We start from the raw sequence: 16,244 nt of genomic DNA, 5'->3' as shown, positions 1-16,244 counted from the left end.
CCAGCCACCCCTTGTTTCAGAAAAGCAGTTGAAGTTGAATTACTTGAATCCCCAATTTTGTGGAGATGCATTTTTCAGTTACTTATGGGGAAGGAGATGGAGTAGACTGGGCCAAGATGGTTGAGTTGTAAAAGTATTTGCTCGAGTAGTAGGGTAACCTTTGTTACAAATTCCCATATAATTGTTTCATATCCAAATTAGACCTGCTGCATTTTCTACTCCTGATTGAATCAAGCTGGAGTGAGGCATTCTTTTTCTCTCTCTTTTTTTCTTCTATTTATTCTGTTCCTCTTTCAGGGTATACTGAACATCCCTTCAGTGCACAATAGAAATGTTACAAATTGTACACAGAAAATATGGGGTTTAATAAATCACTAAAGTGTGTTCTTTATTCAGAAATCCCAAGGGTCCCATGTCTTCAAAGTAGATTTGTTCTCCACATATAAACCTCATTTGTACATATTTAATTGTGATCTCATTCTCTATAAAAGAAAATGTCTCATTGGCTCAGATTCACATTTGACGTTTCGCTCCCACTTTATTAACATTCTTGGTTTCTATTTTGCAGGCCTAAGGCAGCCCTAAGGGGTATCCAAACCAGAAAAGAGGTTGGAATAAAGTGGAGCAAGAAAAAGAAGGAATCTGTGTTCCAGCATTGAGACTCCACATTTTTAAGAGGAAATAAAAGGAAACTTTTTGACTATTTTGCCAAATTTGTCTTCTGCTTATTGGTCCAACGCTCAGCACTGTATACAATTATTCAGCCCAGTATTCACATAAAACTAATGCCATGGCAACTAGCCTCGCCAAATTTATTGTATGCTGCTGTTGACGGAGATGCTGGCACCATCTCAAAGAAACACACATGTGCTAATATGTGCTAGGAATTTTTGTAATTTTTATAGAGCCTTTAAGGAGAAGACAAGCTCTCAAGAGAACAGATAATTTTTCACTTCACCATCATTTTTAAGATTCTTTTGCATTATATTTTTCCTCATGTATTTGTGGGAATTTTACAGATGAGTCTAATAAGAGGTTCCCCTAGGAAGACTGGGAATGGGGGAATTTAATAGCTTGGCCCAAGTCTCGAGACACAAGGGCTTCCTTGTTCGCTGCTGCTTATTACTTTGGAGATTACACGACAATATATTGTTTATGAGTCCAGCCTGGAGCTGCTGTCCCGTGGTTTATTTTCAGTCAACAGATGGCAATATTTCTTTAAACTGGGACAACCCTGAACAAGTGATGGAACATAATTCTGAAGGTTAAATTCCCTTTCTGGACCAAACTCTGATTAAAAACGGGCTGGTATACTTCATTTCGAATCTCCATCTCTCCGTCACTCTGTCTAGACTTTTCAGCATTAGTCAGGACTTTATTTCAGTATCCACATCTGGATTTTACACATCTGGTTGAAAGAGAAATTTCTAGTTCTACACTAGAATAGAGCCAGCCCTCTGTTTACAGTTCATGTCACACCTGGAGGAAATATGCACACTCATCTTGGGTTCACATATCTCCCTGGAGCAATCATCCTGACGAAAAGGCTGATGAGGCAATGGAACGGAGTCACTTGTATTATTTCATGTGTTTATAGTGTATGGTTTGGATATAACACGATGGACTGAGTAGTAAATGTTTTTCCCAGAATGTAATTGTGTCCTGGTACACCGCTGGAAGTAGTGGGAAATGACCAGATTCAGCTTTGGAAGCAAAAGAAGGCCTCGACATTTCAGTGCAACAGGAGGTGGAGGGGGTGGAGAAGACAGAGGAGGAGGAGGTGGAGGGGGCAGAGGGGATCGAGGGCAGGTGAGGAAGCAGAAGGGGACAGAGAGAGTGGAGGAGGCAGCAGAGGAGGTGGGGAAGGCAGAGGGGTGGAAAAGGTGGAAGGGGAATTGGGAGCAGAGGGAGAAGAGCTGAAGAAAGATGGCACAGGAGGATGAGACGGAGGTACGTAGGGGGCGGAGGGGGCTTGGGGGTGGAGGGAGTGGAGGTCCTAGAGGAGTTTGAGGGGCTGGAAGAGGAGGATGGGGGCATGGGGGAGGAGGGGAGAAGGCAGAGAGGAGGCTGAGTGGACGGAGGGGGCATTGGCCATCGGGAGACAGGCATGGGGTCAGGCCCCAATCCACCTCTTCAATTTCACACTGTCCTGAAGCCTGAGCTACTTTTCTGGTATCATCTCCACTGTCTGGCTAGCTGGCCACCTGGCCACCCACCTGGCCTTGCCCTCAGGGAAAATTGGAGAAGGGCCAAGAAGACTGCTGAATGGAGTCCACATTTCAAATCTTGGCCCTGATGAAACTGCCCTTCGCCCAACCTCACCCTCTCACCAGGCTTATGCCAGCCACTCCTCCCCCCTAGAGCCCTCCCACCGTAACTGTTGCCACTACCAGCATTTCAATCAGAATTTTTCCTTACGTTCAGCACTGTCCTCACGTAACACAATCCACAAGTTGATGAAAGTTGATTCTAATGCAGTGATGTCAGTCAATAATAATGGTGGCATCTGTTAAGCACTTACTATGTGCCTGTACTAAGCATGGGGATTGATGCAAGCAAATTGGGCTGGACACAGTGTCTGGGACTCACAATCTTAATCCCCATTTGACAGATGAGGTAGCTGAGGCCCAGAGAAGTGAAGTGACTGGCCCAAGGTCACACAGCAGACAAGTGGTGGAGCAGGAATTAGACCCCACATCCTTCTGAATCGAGGCATGACTCTCAGGATAACAGGGATGTAGCCCCCACTTTCTCTAGCCACCTTCTCTAAATTCCTAACAGCAATAATGATGATGCTAATAATTATGGCTTTTGTTGAGTGTTTACTATATGTCAAGTACTATACTAAGTAATGGAGAAAGTACAACACAATCTGACTGGACAACATCCCTGTACCATATGGGGCTCAGAGTCTAAAAGAGAGGGAGAACAACGATTAAATCCTCATTTTACAGATGAGGAGACTGAGGCGCAGAGAAGTTAAGTGACTTGCTGAAGTTCATGCAGCAGGCAAGTGGCAGAACTGGGATTAGAACTCAGGTCCTCTCACTCCAGACCTGTGCTCTTTCCACTAGGGCACCCTGTAAAGTGCACTTGTTATTTGTCAGTCAATCAGTTGTATTTATGGAGCACTTACTGTGTACAGAGCACTGTCTTAAGCAACTGGGAGAGTACAATATAACAATAAACAGTTACATTCCCCGCCCATAATGAGCTCATAGTTTAGACTAAATAAAATAAAATAAAAGACAAATCATGGATAAATGATCCCAACAGCTTTCCCAGGAGTAACTCACATAAAAGAATCCCAGGGGTCCTGATATGTAGGGCATTTTCATTCCCAGGAGGAACTTGACTTGTGATGTCACCACGTGGGTAGCCGCTCCGGTTGTCATGGCGCTGATCACCGGCTCCGTTAGCAGGAATGTGGCCCGGCCCAACTGCAGCATAAACATTGCCACCTGTGGAATCAAACCCAGGTCCCAGGCTACGATGAGAGGCAATTCCAGAACTTCCTCCCCACCGGCCCCGTACGCCTGCCCTCATTCTCTCAGTCCCCGATATCCCACTTCTTTGGAATGAACCATACACTTTCTATGAAACGTTCTGAAGATCACTTTTAAGATCAATTCTCTACAATGGAAATAATGGCTTGAACTAGGAAACACACTTGGGAAATGGATGATGCTCTCTCTCAAACGTGACAGCTTTGAGTGCATTTTAACTAAGATTTAATGCAATGATTGGTTGAGTCAAAACCTGCCCACACATGACAAGGCAGCTGAAGATGATGATGATGATGATGATGATGATGATGATGATGATCTCTGTTTTGGCTCATAGTCATACTGAATGAGACATGGGGAGAAATCACTTATTTTCCACAATGGGGAGAGGTTGAACAAAATAAGCAAATGTATTTGATGCCTGGAAAATTTTTATGGTATTTGTTAAGCACTTACTATGTGTGAAGCACTGGGTTAAGCACTGGGGTGGATACAAGCTAGTTAGGTTGGATACAATCAATATCCCCCATGGGGCTCATAGTCTTAATCCCCATTTTGCTGATGAGGTAACTGAGGCACACAGAAGTTAAGTGATTTAACCAAGGTCTCGCAGCAGCCAAGGGGCAGAGCCAGAATTACAGCCCAGTTCCTTCTGACTTCCAGGCCCGTACTCTATCCACTAAGCCATGCTGCCTCTCAAGGGCTAATTATGTTTAATCCTTTTTAGGCATTCTGAATTTCCACACATGTTATAAAAATGAATCAGTAAGCTTCCAGAGAAAGGGAAACACTTCTTGAAAGTTCCCAGTTGGCATTACTCCCAATCAACTCATTGCCAGCTCTCAAATGATGCAATTATTTAGATGGTAGAGACAGCAAATTTAGACAACCTCAGTTCAGTATGGTTACTTTGACCTAAAAGGTGGTTCACACCACCCAAAATGACCAGACAAATCAATCAGTGGTATTTACTGAGTGCTTCCTGTGTGCAGAGCACTGAACTGAACTCTTCTACTGCCCATCTTTCCATTTCCTTTCAGTAGTGTCAACTTGTCAAGAGAAACTGCAAAAGTAGTTTTCATTAAATGGTAACAAGTAATTCCGATGACTGGAGTTAACACTGGGGAAGGAAGCAAAATAGGATAATCTGCTAGTCTCTTCATTTTTTTGATGAGCACCATTTTTCAGAAATATGAATCTCTGCAAATGTAGTTTATATTGTAAGATCATTGAGGGAAGGGAATTTGTCTATTATTATATTGTTCTCTCCCAAGTGCTTAGTACAGTGCTCTGAATACAGAAAGTGCTCAATAAATATGATTGACTGACAGTTTAGAAATTCTGGAGTGATCCCCACTAATATGTAGGGGTATGGTTTGAATTTGACTCTGCCAAGGATGAGATATTATCTGTGAAGGTATCCGACAAGAGAATATGGATAATGTCATCCCATCTATTGCAAAAAGCAACTTAAGGCCATATCCTGCTGGTGGTAGGGCATACCTTCCTCCTCTTAACCACTGGTGTCTCAATTACTACAATGATAATAATAACAATAAACAATAGTAATTTCAGCATTTGTTATACACTTACTATGTGCCAAGCGCTGCACTAAGTCCTGAGATACCAGATAATCAAATTGGACTCTGTCCCTGTCCCAAATGGGGCTCGCAGTCTAATTGGGCAAATTAATTAACTTTTCTGTGTCTCAGTTACCTCAACTGAAAAATGGAGATTATGACTGTAAGCTCCATCTGGGACATGGATGGGGCCAACCTGATTACCTTGTATCTACTCCATCACTTACAACAGTGCCTGGCACATAGTAGGCATTTAACAAATACCATAAAAAGCAAAAAAAAAAAAGAAAGAAAAGAAAATAGCATAAAAAAAACAAAGTCATCGTGAATTTTGCCCCAGAGAGTCTGGCCACACTACATGTTCCATTTCCAGGAAACCTGCTGCAGCATTTAACCAAATAAGAACTTTGATCTTGTCCAAGTGCTCTTCCCCAGTGGGTCCTTCACCTCCTGCTAACAATTCTCTTGACATATTTATCTTATTTAGATTGCAAAATGGTATGGACTCAGAGTTTTCTAAGTAAACTTGGTGAACTAGGGCTATTTCACAATCTATATGGTAAACTCTAATTCAACTCAAATAGGTCACCACGGTCTACATTATCAAATTATCAAGGTAATTCATCCTAAAAATGTCCATTCGTTTCCCTCATCCACACAGTCCTATCTCCTGAAATATTTGGATAATTAAGGGCCTAAAATTATTTTCGGGTTGCATTACTTGGGTAATTTGCGAGGTCCTGCGATACACTGAAGCAACATTTGCCCCATCATTAGAGGGAGAGAGGGAGACGGAGGGGAGAATATGAGAGGTTGGTTAATGACAGCAGGATACCCAATCAACTGCTCTCCATTTGGAAATCTCTGTTTTATTAAGAAAAATGTTCCTCAGAAGAGTTAAAATTGAAAGTCATTGATCTTGAGGCTTCAAAAAAAATCCTAAAATTATTACCTAATGCAAGATTGCAAAACAATGTTGCAAAAGTAAGAGATTAGTTTGAAGCATAATTTAGTCTTTTCACAATTTCAGTAAGTTATTTAATGAAAGATGTAGGGGTAGCAAAGGGGGAAATTAATCTTTTTTAAAAATTTTTTTTGGACCAGCAGCACTCTAAATGCAGAGCCAATTGTTTAAAATAATTTCTGTAACAATAGCCAAGCTGCTCAGATTTTATTGTAATTTTCTCTATTAGCTCTTTCAAGCTCAGTCGGCTAGTGGAAAGAGCGTGGGACTGGAAGTCGGGAGTTCTAATGTCCACTCTGCCTCTTGCCTGCTGTGCGACCTTGGGCCATTCATTTAATTTCTCCCAATGTATCAATCGTATTTACTGAGTGCTTTACTATGCTCTTTGAAAAGCACAATATAACAGAATTGGTAGACATGTTCTCTGTAGCTCAGTTTTCTCATCTGTATAATGGGGACAAAATACCTATTCTCCTTCCTCTTTACACCTGATGACTCCTGTGAAACAGTGACTGTGTCTGTTCTGATTGTATCTCCCTCAAGGACATGGTAAGTGCTAATAAATACTGTTATTATTGTTATTATTGCTTTTATGTGCTCCCTGTGTGGGACAGGGCCTGCATCTATGCTGATTGTCCTGCATCTGCTCCACCTCTCAGCACATAGTAAGCACTTAATAATCATTAATCCTAAGTACTTAATAATCATCAGCACATAGGGGAGCACTTAAATTGGCCATTTAGAGAAGTCAGAGAGACCAGTAACACGTGCTCAGCTGAGGATATAAGGCTCCTGATTCATCCAAGTGATGGTTGGAGCAGATTCAAATCTGCAGCTTTTGCGGCTTGAGTTTGATGGACTCCAGCTGGTGAAACAAACATGATGAGCAACAGTGTGCTGCAGAAAGGCAGAGAGGCAGGAAAAGAGGGAAGGAAAAAAACTTCTTCAAGTGCCTTGGAGACTGGCCACGCTCATAAGACATTGGTTGTTGAGGAAAAAGCATCACTTACAAAGGATGTTATTAGGCTTTTGGATCCATAGCAAACTAACTGTCTGATCTGCTTCGAACAACAACAAAGAAAAACATTTCCAGAAAGTTTCTTGCCCCACAATGCCAACTTTCCAGGCAGACACACATTGAGTCAGTTCCTCTCCAGTGCCCAAATCCTATCCTGGTAGCTATGAACAGCAGCCTCAGCAGCCTAGGTGCAAGAAGTACAGCTTTTCTTCCCAGGTAGACTTGGAACTGGGTGGGCAGAGAGCGGGGCCAATGGTCCACCCGTTAGTCGGGAGAGAGAAAGAAAGAGAAAGGCATGGAAGGGAGTCAGAGAGACACAAGTAAAAGGAAAGAGTGAGGAGAAAACCAGGAGATAGAAAGAAGGAGAGGGTGACAGGTAAATTAAAAAGGCAGAAATTCCTTAAATTTAAATTTAATTTTTAAATAAATTAAAAAAGCAGAAATTCAAGAAGAAAACAGTGGAGTCAGTAGACATGATCCCTGCCGTCAAAGAGCTTACAATTTAGTGAGAGTGAGAAAAACTGAAATAAACTACAGATAGAATTAATTTTTAGAGGATATACACTTTATAGATATATTCGCTCACTATCATGGAGAGAAAGAGATAAAAGCAGCATGGACTAATGGATAGAGCACTGGTCTGGAATTCAGAAGGACCTGGGTTCTAATTCCAGCTCCACCACATGTCTGCTGTGTGAATTTGAAGAAATCAGTTAACTTCTCTGTGCCTCAGTTACCTCATCTGTAAAATGGGGATGAAGCCTTAGGGCCTTATGTGGGGCAGGGACTGTGTCCAGCTCAATTACCTCGTATCTGTCCCAGTGCTTAATACAGAGATTGGCACATAGGAAGGGATACCTTAATAATTATTATTGCTATTCTTATTAAATACTACAGTGAGGGGTAGTGTGATATAAATGCCCAAATGCTTAATGACTAGAAATGTTGGAGTGGCAGTTTGGAAAGATAGAGAGGGGAAAGAAAGGAGATTAATCCAAAAAGAACTTCTGAAGGAGAGGCGGTTTCAAAACCATTTTCTGGGAAAAGCAGTGGTCTTTTGAACGTGACGGAGAGGGAGTTTCAGGCAGGAGGAAGGGTGTGAGTGAGGGGTCAGTGGCAAGTGAGACAAGAGGAAAGACACTGTAGTGGAAAAAAAGACAGTGCCTTAAGTAGGAGGAAGAGACCTGACCGAATCCCTTAAAGCAAATAGAAGTTTCTTCTTATACTTCTCTGTGTGGGAAGGTATCTAAAGGTGTTTGGAGGGGGAGGCGCATCAGTGTATTTACTTGTAGTTGTCCATATAATACACATGGATTTATACATGTGTTATTCTTTGTTTCTCATTCCTTTTGTGTGATTGCATTGCCTCCTTTGTGCATCCTTGTGGGGTTTCCTGAAATGATTTTTTTAAGTGGGGGGTGTGTGTATGTGTATACACACGTGCCCGCACACACACACACGTCCACACCCACGTTTACTGATTGCATCCATCTCTCCTGCAGTCCTCTCTTGTCTTTTCATGCCATTGGGTATGTGAGGGAGTGATTAAAGAGCAGAGCTGCAGTTGCCTCTTTCTTGAGCCAAGAGAAGGAGCCAAATGTTTTGAAGTACAAATGGTGGTGAGCAGCTGCTCTGTGTTCCTCCTGAGAGGAGACACGGAGGAATGGACCGAAATTGAAGCAGGAGAAACTTAGGTTCGACGCCGGGAAGAACTTCCCGATAAGTCATAAGCAGTAATGCATTAGCAAGGGAGATGATGGAAATGTCTTCTTCAGGGCTTTTTCTGGAAAGGGTGCAGCAAACTGTCTGGGTTAGTTTAAGGGCACTCTTGTTCAGAGGCAAGAAATGGGCTTAAGTTGACCCATCACTCCTGCTCTACCCCTGGCCTGGAACTCCCTCTCCAAACACATCTGGCAGACCAACACTCTCCCTACCTCCAAAGCCTTTCTAAAAATCACAACTCCTCCAAGAAGACTTCTCCAACTGAGCCTTCATTTCCTCTACTCCTTCTCCCTTTCTGCATCATCCTTACACTTGGATTTGTATCCTTTATTAAAAATAATAATAATGCCATTTGTTAAGTGCTTACTATGTGCAAAGCACTGCTCTAAGCACTGGGGTAGTACAAAGTAATCAGGGTGTCCCACATAGGGCTCACAGACTTCATCCCCATTTTACAGATGAGGGAACTGAGGCCTAGAGAAATTAAGTGACTTGCCCAAAGTCACACAGCTGACAAGTGGCAGAAGCACTATTAGAACCCATGACCTCTGACTCCCAAGCCTGTGCTCTTTCCACTGAGCCACGCATCCCACCACCAGCCCCACACCACTTAGGTACATATCTGTAATTCATTTTAATGTCAATCTCCCCCTCTAGACCGTAACCTCCTGGTGAGCAGGGAACATAATAATAATAATAATAATGTTGGTATTAGTTAAGCGCTTACTATGTGCAGAGAACTGTTCTAAGACCTGGGGGAGATACAGGGTAATCAGGTTGTCCCACGTGAGGCTCACAGTCTTAATCCCCATTTTACAGGTGAGGTAACTGAGGCACAGAGAAGTGAAGTGACTTGCCCACAGTCACACAGCTGACAAGTGGCGGAGCCGGGATTCGAACCCATGATCTATGACTCCCAAGCCCGGGCTCTTTCCACTCAACCACGCTGCTTGCTACCAACAACATGTCTACCAACTCTGTTATACCCTACTTTCCTGAGTGCTTAGCACAGTGCTCTTCAATAAAGATTGATTGACAGATTGACAGTAAGTACTCTAGAAGTAAAACTGATTGATTAATTGGAAATCTCTTCCAGCTCTGTGAAGTCACAATTTCATCGTTTTTTCTCCTTTGGAATGCAAAACTCAATGACAGTGGAAGACCTCCTGGTACAGGCCTATCTGAGTTTTGTATTTGACTCAGTTAAAGGATCTAGACAGTCTAACTCCCCTGTTAGACTGGAAGCTCCTTGAAGGCAGGGATTAGACCACCAACTGCTCTGTACTCTCCCAAGTGTTAGTACAATGCTCTGTATCCAGTAAACGCTCAATAAATACCATTGTGCGATTGTGTGTTTCCTCAGACACGAGAGGCCTGTCCCACTGTCTGTCTGTCTGGCTCCGAGGGCCATCCTAGGTCTTGACCCTGTCAGACAATGAAAATATGTATCCCTGAGTCACCCTGGCTAGGACCTGTATTTTAATCCCAGCTCCGCCACTTGTCCGCTGTGTGGCCTTGGGCAAGCCAGTTCCCTTTTATGTGCCTCAGTTATCTCATCTTTAAAATGGGAATTAAAATGGTGAGCCTCATGTAAGGACATAGACTGTGTCCAACCTGACTACCCTGTATTCACCTCAGTGCTTAGAACAGTACCTGGGACACAGTGAGGGCTTAACAATTACCACGATCATCATCGTTATCCTGCATTGCAGTGGCTCCGGGTTGGAGAGCCGGGAAGACAGCCAAGAGTGAATGGGCAGGGGAACTCCTCTCTGCTCTTGAAAGAACAAATGGGCAAGGATCCCATATTGGGGGAACACAAAAACAGCAGGGAGAGCAGAAGGCTGAGCTTTTTAAAGGGCTGGGATGCTCAACGAGGTTGTGCTTCTCTGACTGGAACACCGCTGAATGCTGGAACATCTCAGCGGGCCCAGCTTGGCTTGGAAGTAGGCACTTGGTAGCTGTGCGTGGGTACAGCTTTGGTACCTTGGCTGTGCTCGATGTTTGGCTGTAGGTTATTTCTAGAGAAGCAGGACCGATGTCCCAATTTGCATCTGAATGCTCTCATTTCAGATTGAAGCAGTTTATCTTTCTTTTGAAATAGGCCGCAACTGCATAAGGAAAATCCTGGTCCACAGTCAGCGCTTAGTAGTCTGGCATATAGTAAGTGATTAACAAATACTATTTTTATTGTTCTCATTAATATCATCTTCAATGGTACTTAGCACTTACAATGTGCAGAGCACTATCCCAAGCACAATTCAAAGGAGTTACAAGACACATTCCCCGCCCACAAGGAGCTTACAGTCTGGAGGGGGAGACCCAATCACTGATTCATGAGCAACGTCTGCCGGGCACCAAATCCCAGACATTCCCAACCCCTTGCAAGACAAGAGTAGAGACCCAGGAAAATCAGTTGAGAATCACAAGTACCGGGTCTGATCCCACTTCCTGAATTTGAACCCTGCCTCTTGTGAATTTGCATATAATAATAATAATAATAATAATGGTATTTGTTAAGGGCTTACTATGTACCAGACTCTGTACTAAGCACTGGGGTAGATACGAGCTAATCAAGTTAGACTCTGACCCTGTCCCATGTGGGGCTCTCAGTCTCAATCTCTATTTTACAGATGAGGGAACTGAGGCACAGAGAAGTTAAGTGACTTGCCCAAGGTCACACTGCAGACAAATGGCAGAGCCATGATTAGAACCCATGACTTTCTGACTCCCAGGCCCGTGCTCTATCCAAGATGCCAAGCTGTTTCACCATAGGACCAAAAGAAGTAAATAGAAAAGGAAAAACAAAATCCACATCCCAATCAATCAGTGATATTCACTGAGCAGTTATTGTGTGCTGAGCATCGTCCTAAAGATATAAGAGAGTTCAATATAAGTGGTCCCCTCTCAGGGTTGCACCTGGAGAGTTTCCAATACTCTACCAGTCTACCTGTCCTGCTTTTTGCCCAATCTCTTGCCTCTAATGACCTGGCCATGTACTTCATGAAACCATCAGGTGTGATCCCCTAAAATCTCTGCTGCTTCTCTCCAGTCCCACCCTCCTCCTTTTCCATCTTCAACTGTGTCATCTGTCCTAGCAGTACTGCAAAAGGAGAACTCCCATCTCCTCTTAAAACCTACCCATCCAATCTATTCTAATAAAACCCTCCCATGACCTTACAGATCTCTCCGATTATCGCCCCATATCCCTCCTATCATTGTTTTTGAAACTTTTTGAGTGGCTTGTTTATACTCACTGCCTCAACTCCCTCTTCTGCTGTTCCTTTGACCCCCTTGCAATTGGGTTTCTGTCCCCTTCACTCCACGGAAATGGCCCTCTCTAAGGTTACTAGTAACTTATCTTGTTTTATGCCATTGATTCACCTCTGGCCACCCTTAGCTATGCCATGGACACATCTGTCCCAGAAAACCCCACTTATCCATAGAGTTTTCTTGACAAAAATTGGAAATGGTTTACCATTGTCTCTTTCCACAAAATAAAATTGAGTCTCCACCCTTACAGTGCAGCATAGGGGAGTTTTGACTTGTAGCAGATGGCGTTCCACTTGCTAGCCACTGCCCAAGCTAGGAATGGAATGGGAATGCCTCTGCTTGACTCTCCCTGCCGTGGTCGAGACTGGTAGAGTACTGGAAACTCTCCGAGTGCCACCCTGAGGGGGATACTAATAACTACCTTTTCCAAAGCTAATGCCCTCTACTCCATTCTAATCCTTCTCAACCTCTCAGCTGCCTTTGACAGAGTGATGGTGTCCATCATGTATGAAAGGGGACGGAGTTCCAAGATAGGAGGAGGATGTGGGCAAGGGTTTGGCAGTGAAACAGTCGAGTTGGAGACACAGTGAGAAGGTTAGTGTTACTAGAGATAAGTGTGTGGGCTGGACTGTGGTAGGAGGGGGAGAATAAGTGCTTTAAAGCAAATGATAAGGACTTTCTGTCTGATGTGGAGCTGGATGGGAAACTGCTGGAGGTTTTGAGGAGGTTTAGAGGGTCATCTAAGTGTTTTTTGTTATTTTTGTATTTTGTTTTTTCAGAAAAATGAGCAATGCAGCATCCTTCTCTGACTTGCCCAATATTGTAGACAACACCGCCATCCTCCCTGTCTCACAAGTCTTTAACCTTGACATTATCCTCCATCCATTTCTCTCAAACAGCATTTTCAGTCTGTCATTCATTCATATTTATTGAGCAGTTACTGTGTGCAGAGCACTATACTAAACATTCGGAAAGTACCATACAGAAATTGAGAGACAATCCCAGCCCACAACGGACTTACAGTCTAGATGCCAGGGAGACAGACATCAATACAAATAAAGACAATTACAGATATGCACGTAAGTGCTGTGGGGCACTTAATCAGCTCTATTCTTCCTACTTTACCTCATTGATTTCCTACTACAACTCAGTTCTAAACACTTCCTTTTTCTAACACTAAGCTATTTACTGTATCTTTATCATGTCACATTTGATCCCTTGCCTACATTCCCCCTGATGCCTGTAACTCCCTCCCCCTTCATATCTGACAGAACACCACTTTCCCTACCTTCACAGCCCTTCTTAAAATCATATTTCCACCAACAGGTCTTTTTTGACTAAGTCTTGATTTCCCCTATTCACCCTCCCTTCTGTGTCATCTATGCACCTGGATCAATAACCCTTGAGAATTTGATATTCAGCCCACCCATGCAATTATATCCCACTTTCATAGCCCACTTTTTATCCAGAATTTATTTTAACGGTTCTCTCCCCATCTAGACTGTAAGGTCTTTGCAAGCAGGGGTTATGTCTGCCAACATTACTGTATTGTACTTTTCCATGCACTCAGTACCAGTACTGCGCTCTGCACACAGTAAGTGCTCAATAAAAGCCAATGATTGATTTAGTGATTTTTTCCTCCAGGACACTCAATTCGAGGAATCTAGGTCTTAGGCTAAAAACATCAAAGGGGAGGCATTGTGGTTGCTTTGACCGATTTTCCTTTTATTTTTTCTACAGTGGTGTTTTAATTCCCTGACCAGAATGGGTGGGCGAGTCTCTTCCATTCACCCAGATGAAGTGATGTAGAAAGAAAGGTGCTTGGTCTGATTTTAGTGAGAGTTTTGAGTATCTTTCAGAATAGAGAGATTTATATCTGCTTTTCCTGGGCTAATTTTCCTGTAAAGGAATTTAGAGGAATTTCAGAATGGCTAGGCTTAGAAGAATGATCATTTTAAGGAAAAATGCAGATGGAACAGAATTTTTAGGTCATTATGGGCATTTGATCATTGCTGGATTATAATCAATTATATTTATTGAGCACTTACTGTGTGCAGATCACTGTACTAAGCACTTATGAGAATACAGTATAACCGACATAATCCCTTCACACAATGAGATTACAGTATAGAGTGGGAAACAGACATTAATATAAATATAGTATATCCTCTCACATATTCCCTAGGGATTTTTCTAATCCACTTGGTGATGTGTGTGTGTTGTGTGTGTGTGTGTATTTCTCTCTCTCTTCCTCTCTCCATAGAGAGTTTATTGTCTTTGGTGTAAACATTTGCATATGGAAATAATAATTATGGTACTTGTTAAGCACTTACTATGTGCCAAGCACTGTTCTAAGAGTTATATACATTTAATCACCAAGGTCAACAAAAATTGAGTATATATGTCCTTTATTTAAAAAAAATCAATAACTCAGTGGTATTTATTGAGCACTTACTGTGTGCAGAACACTGTACTAAGTGCATGGGAAACTACTATACACTTTTGATGGCAGTCATGATCCCTGCCCACAGGGGCCTTACAGGCTGCAGTGAGAGACAGACATTAAAATAAGATACTCAGTTTTTATTGACCTTGATATTTGTACCTTATGAAATGTGTACTTTTCCTGGAAAATCTTATCTTGTTTGCTTGTTACATTGTCTGAGTACAAGAAATGTTTTACATTAGTGCAGATTTTGTGTATTTGTAGTACTTCTCAAGACAATAACTTGTGACTAAACTATGAACTTGTCTTTCAAAATATATTTTTTTTATATCATGTCATTTTGTCATTTCTTGTCATCTCCGTGTAAGTTTATATTTTTTATTATCTAATGTTCAGGTTATGATCTGAGCCAATCACAAAACTTAACTCCCTTGGGATGTCCAAATGTGTTTTTCAATGGAATGGAAAGTAAGGCCAAGCACAGTTCAAAACCGAGGTAACGGATCCATGTCTGACCCGTTAATTTAGTTGGCAAATTAATTTTCAGTTGTAACTTGTTGCCAGATCTCTTGGAGAGACTCAAATTATATCCCAAGGTCCAAGTCAAGAAAACGTCTGCCAATTCTGCCTACATAAGTCCCAGAATATGCTTACATCATCTGTAGTGGGAAAAAAAAAGGTGAAGATGAATCTGGTAGCTGGGCAACCGTTTTATTGGTTCAGAGACGCACAGACATTAGCCATGGAAAATACCTCTTAGTCCTAATGGGCTCTTGACCAGCCAGACAACATTGCCTCTTAGTCTGTTAATCCAGTAAACCTTCCAGTGCCCCAAATGTCCCTGTCCACATATTACCTTCATTCCCATAAGGCATCTTTTCCCTCATCCATATTTCACAAACACCCTTTTTAGTGTGGATTATGACTTTCCCCCTGCTATAGTTTCATTCCATTTGCCTTATCCATCATCTTCAGCCCTCAACCACAGCTCTCTCTTGTTAGAGTTACAACTTACAGGTAATAGAGCTTTGCCTTATCTAGGCCCTCAAAGGAAGTCAGAGACATCATATCCCTCACAACAGCGCTCTCGCTGAAAATTATCCATGGTCATACGTCAAACCCAAAATGCTTCCTAAGCTTTAGAACCATATCTGACGCCTTGGTGGGCAATTCTTCTCCACCTCACTGAGCTGCTTTTTCATTTGTTTCCCAAATTGCCACTGCCAACCCTACTTTCCTCCCCTCTACTCTCCCCACTCCCTCCCCAGTCCAGAATGCAAAAATGCCAGTGGCATATTCATCCTCACAATAGCTCAATAACAAGGAAAGGAAGGAGGAGGAGAAGGAAAAACAGAGGCCATTTTGTCCAGATTTTACTTATGAGGAAAGTGATCCTGGCAAGAATTCATGACTTTCGGGGGATTGACTAAGAATTCAATTTAGCAACAAATCCTGGTCCCCAGTCCTTCAAATCAAGCCTTCCTATTAAGCCAAATCTGAGCAAGTTTTCTTTGGCAAAGATCTCAAAGAAAATTAGGTTGCTCTCTAGTTGGGATGAACTGAATGCAGACCTATCCTGATGCTAGGAAATTATTAGGTTTTCATGAAGTTCCTATTGGTCCTGTGAGCACATTAAGCAGTAAGGCGTTCCTTGACTATATATGTGTCCATGAATGACTATCCTTTGTAACCATACACAGCTATTCTTTTGGCCTGTACATGGACAACATTTCCC

The 16,244-nt window shown here is 42.5% G+C and overlaps 1 protein-coding gene across 2 annotated transcripts in view; it reads right to left on the bottom strand.

Moving 5' to 3' along the window:
* SLC26A7 (solute carrier family 26 member 7) overlaps positions 1 to 16,244 on the bottom strand; it is a 156,588-nt gene that overhangs the window by 98,393 nt on the left and 41,951 nt on the right. For both annotated transcript variants that reach the window (XR_003759059.1, XM_029064214.2), the window contains exon 4: positions 3,297 to 3,461. Coding sequence is in view for 1 of the 2 variants with exons in the window: in XM_029064214.2 (XP_028920047.1) it covers positions 3,297 to 3,461 (165 nt within the window). In the remaining variant the exon portion in view is untranslated. The remainder of the gene's footprint in view (positions 1 to 3,296; positions 3,462 to 16,244) is intronic.

Source organism: Ornithorhynchus anatinus, chromosome 4, assembly GCF_004115215.2.
Source record: "Ornithorhynchus anatinus isolate Pmale09 chromosome 4, mOrnAna1.pri.v4, whole genome shotgun sequence".
NCBI classification, from domain to species: domain Eukaryota; kingdom Metazoa; phylum Chordata; class Mammalia; order Monotremata; family Ornithorhynchidae; genus Ornithorhynchus; species Ornithorhynchus anatinus.
This window is presented reverse-complemented; position numbering and strand designations above follow the sequence as displayed.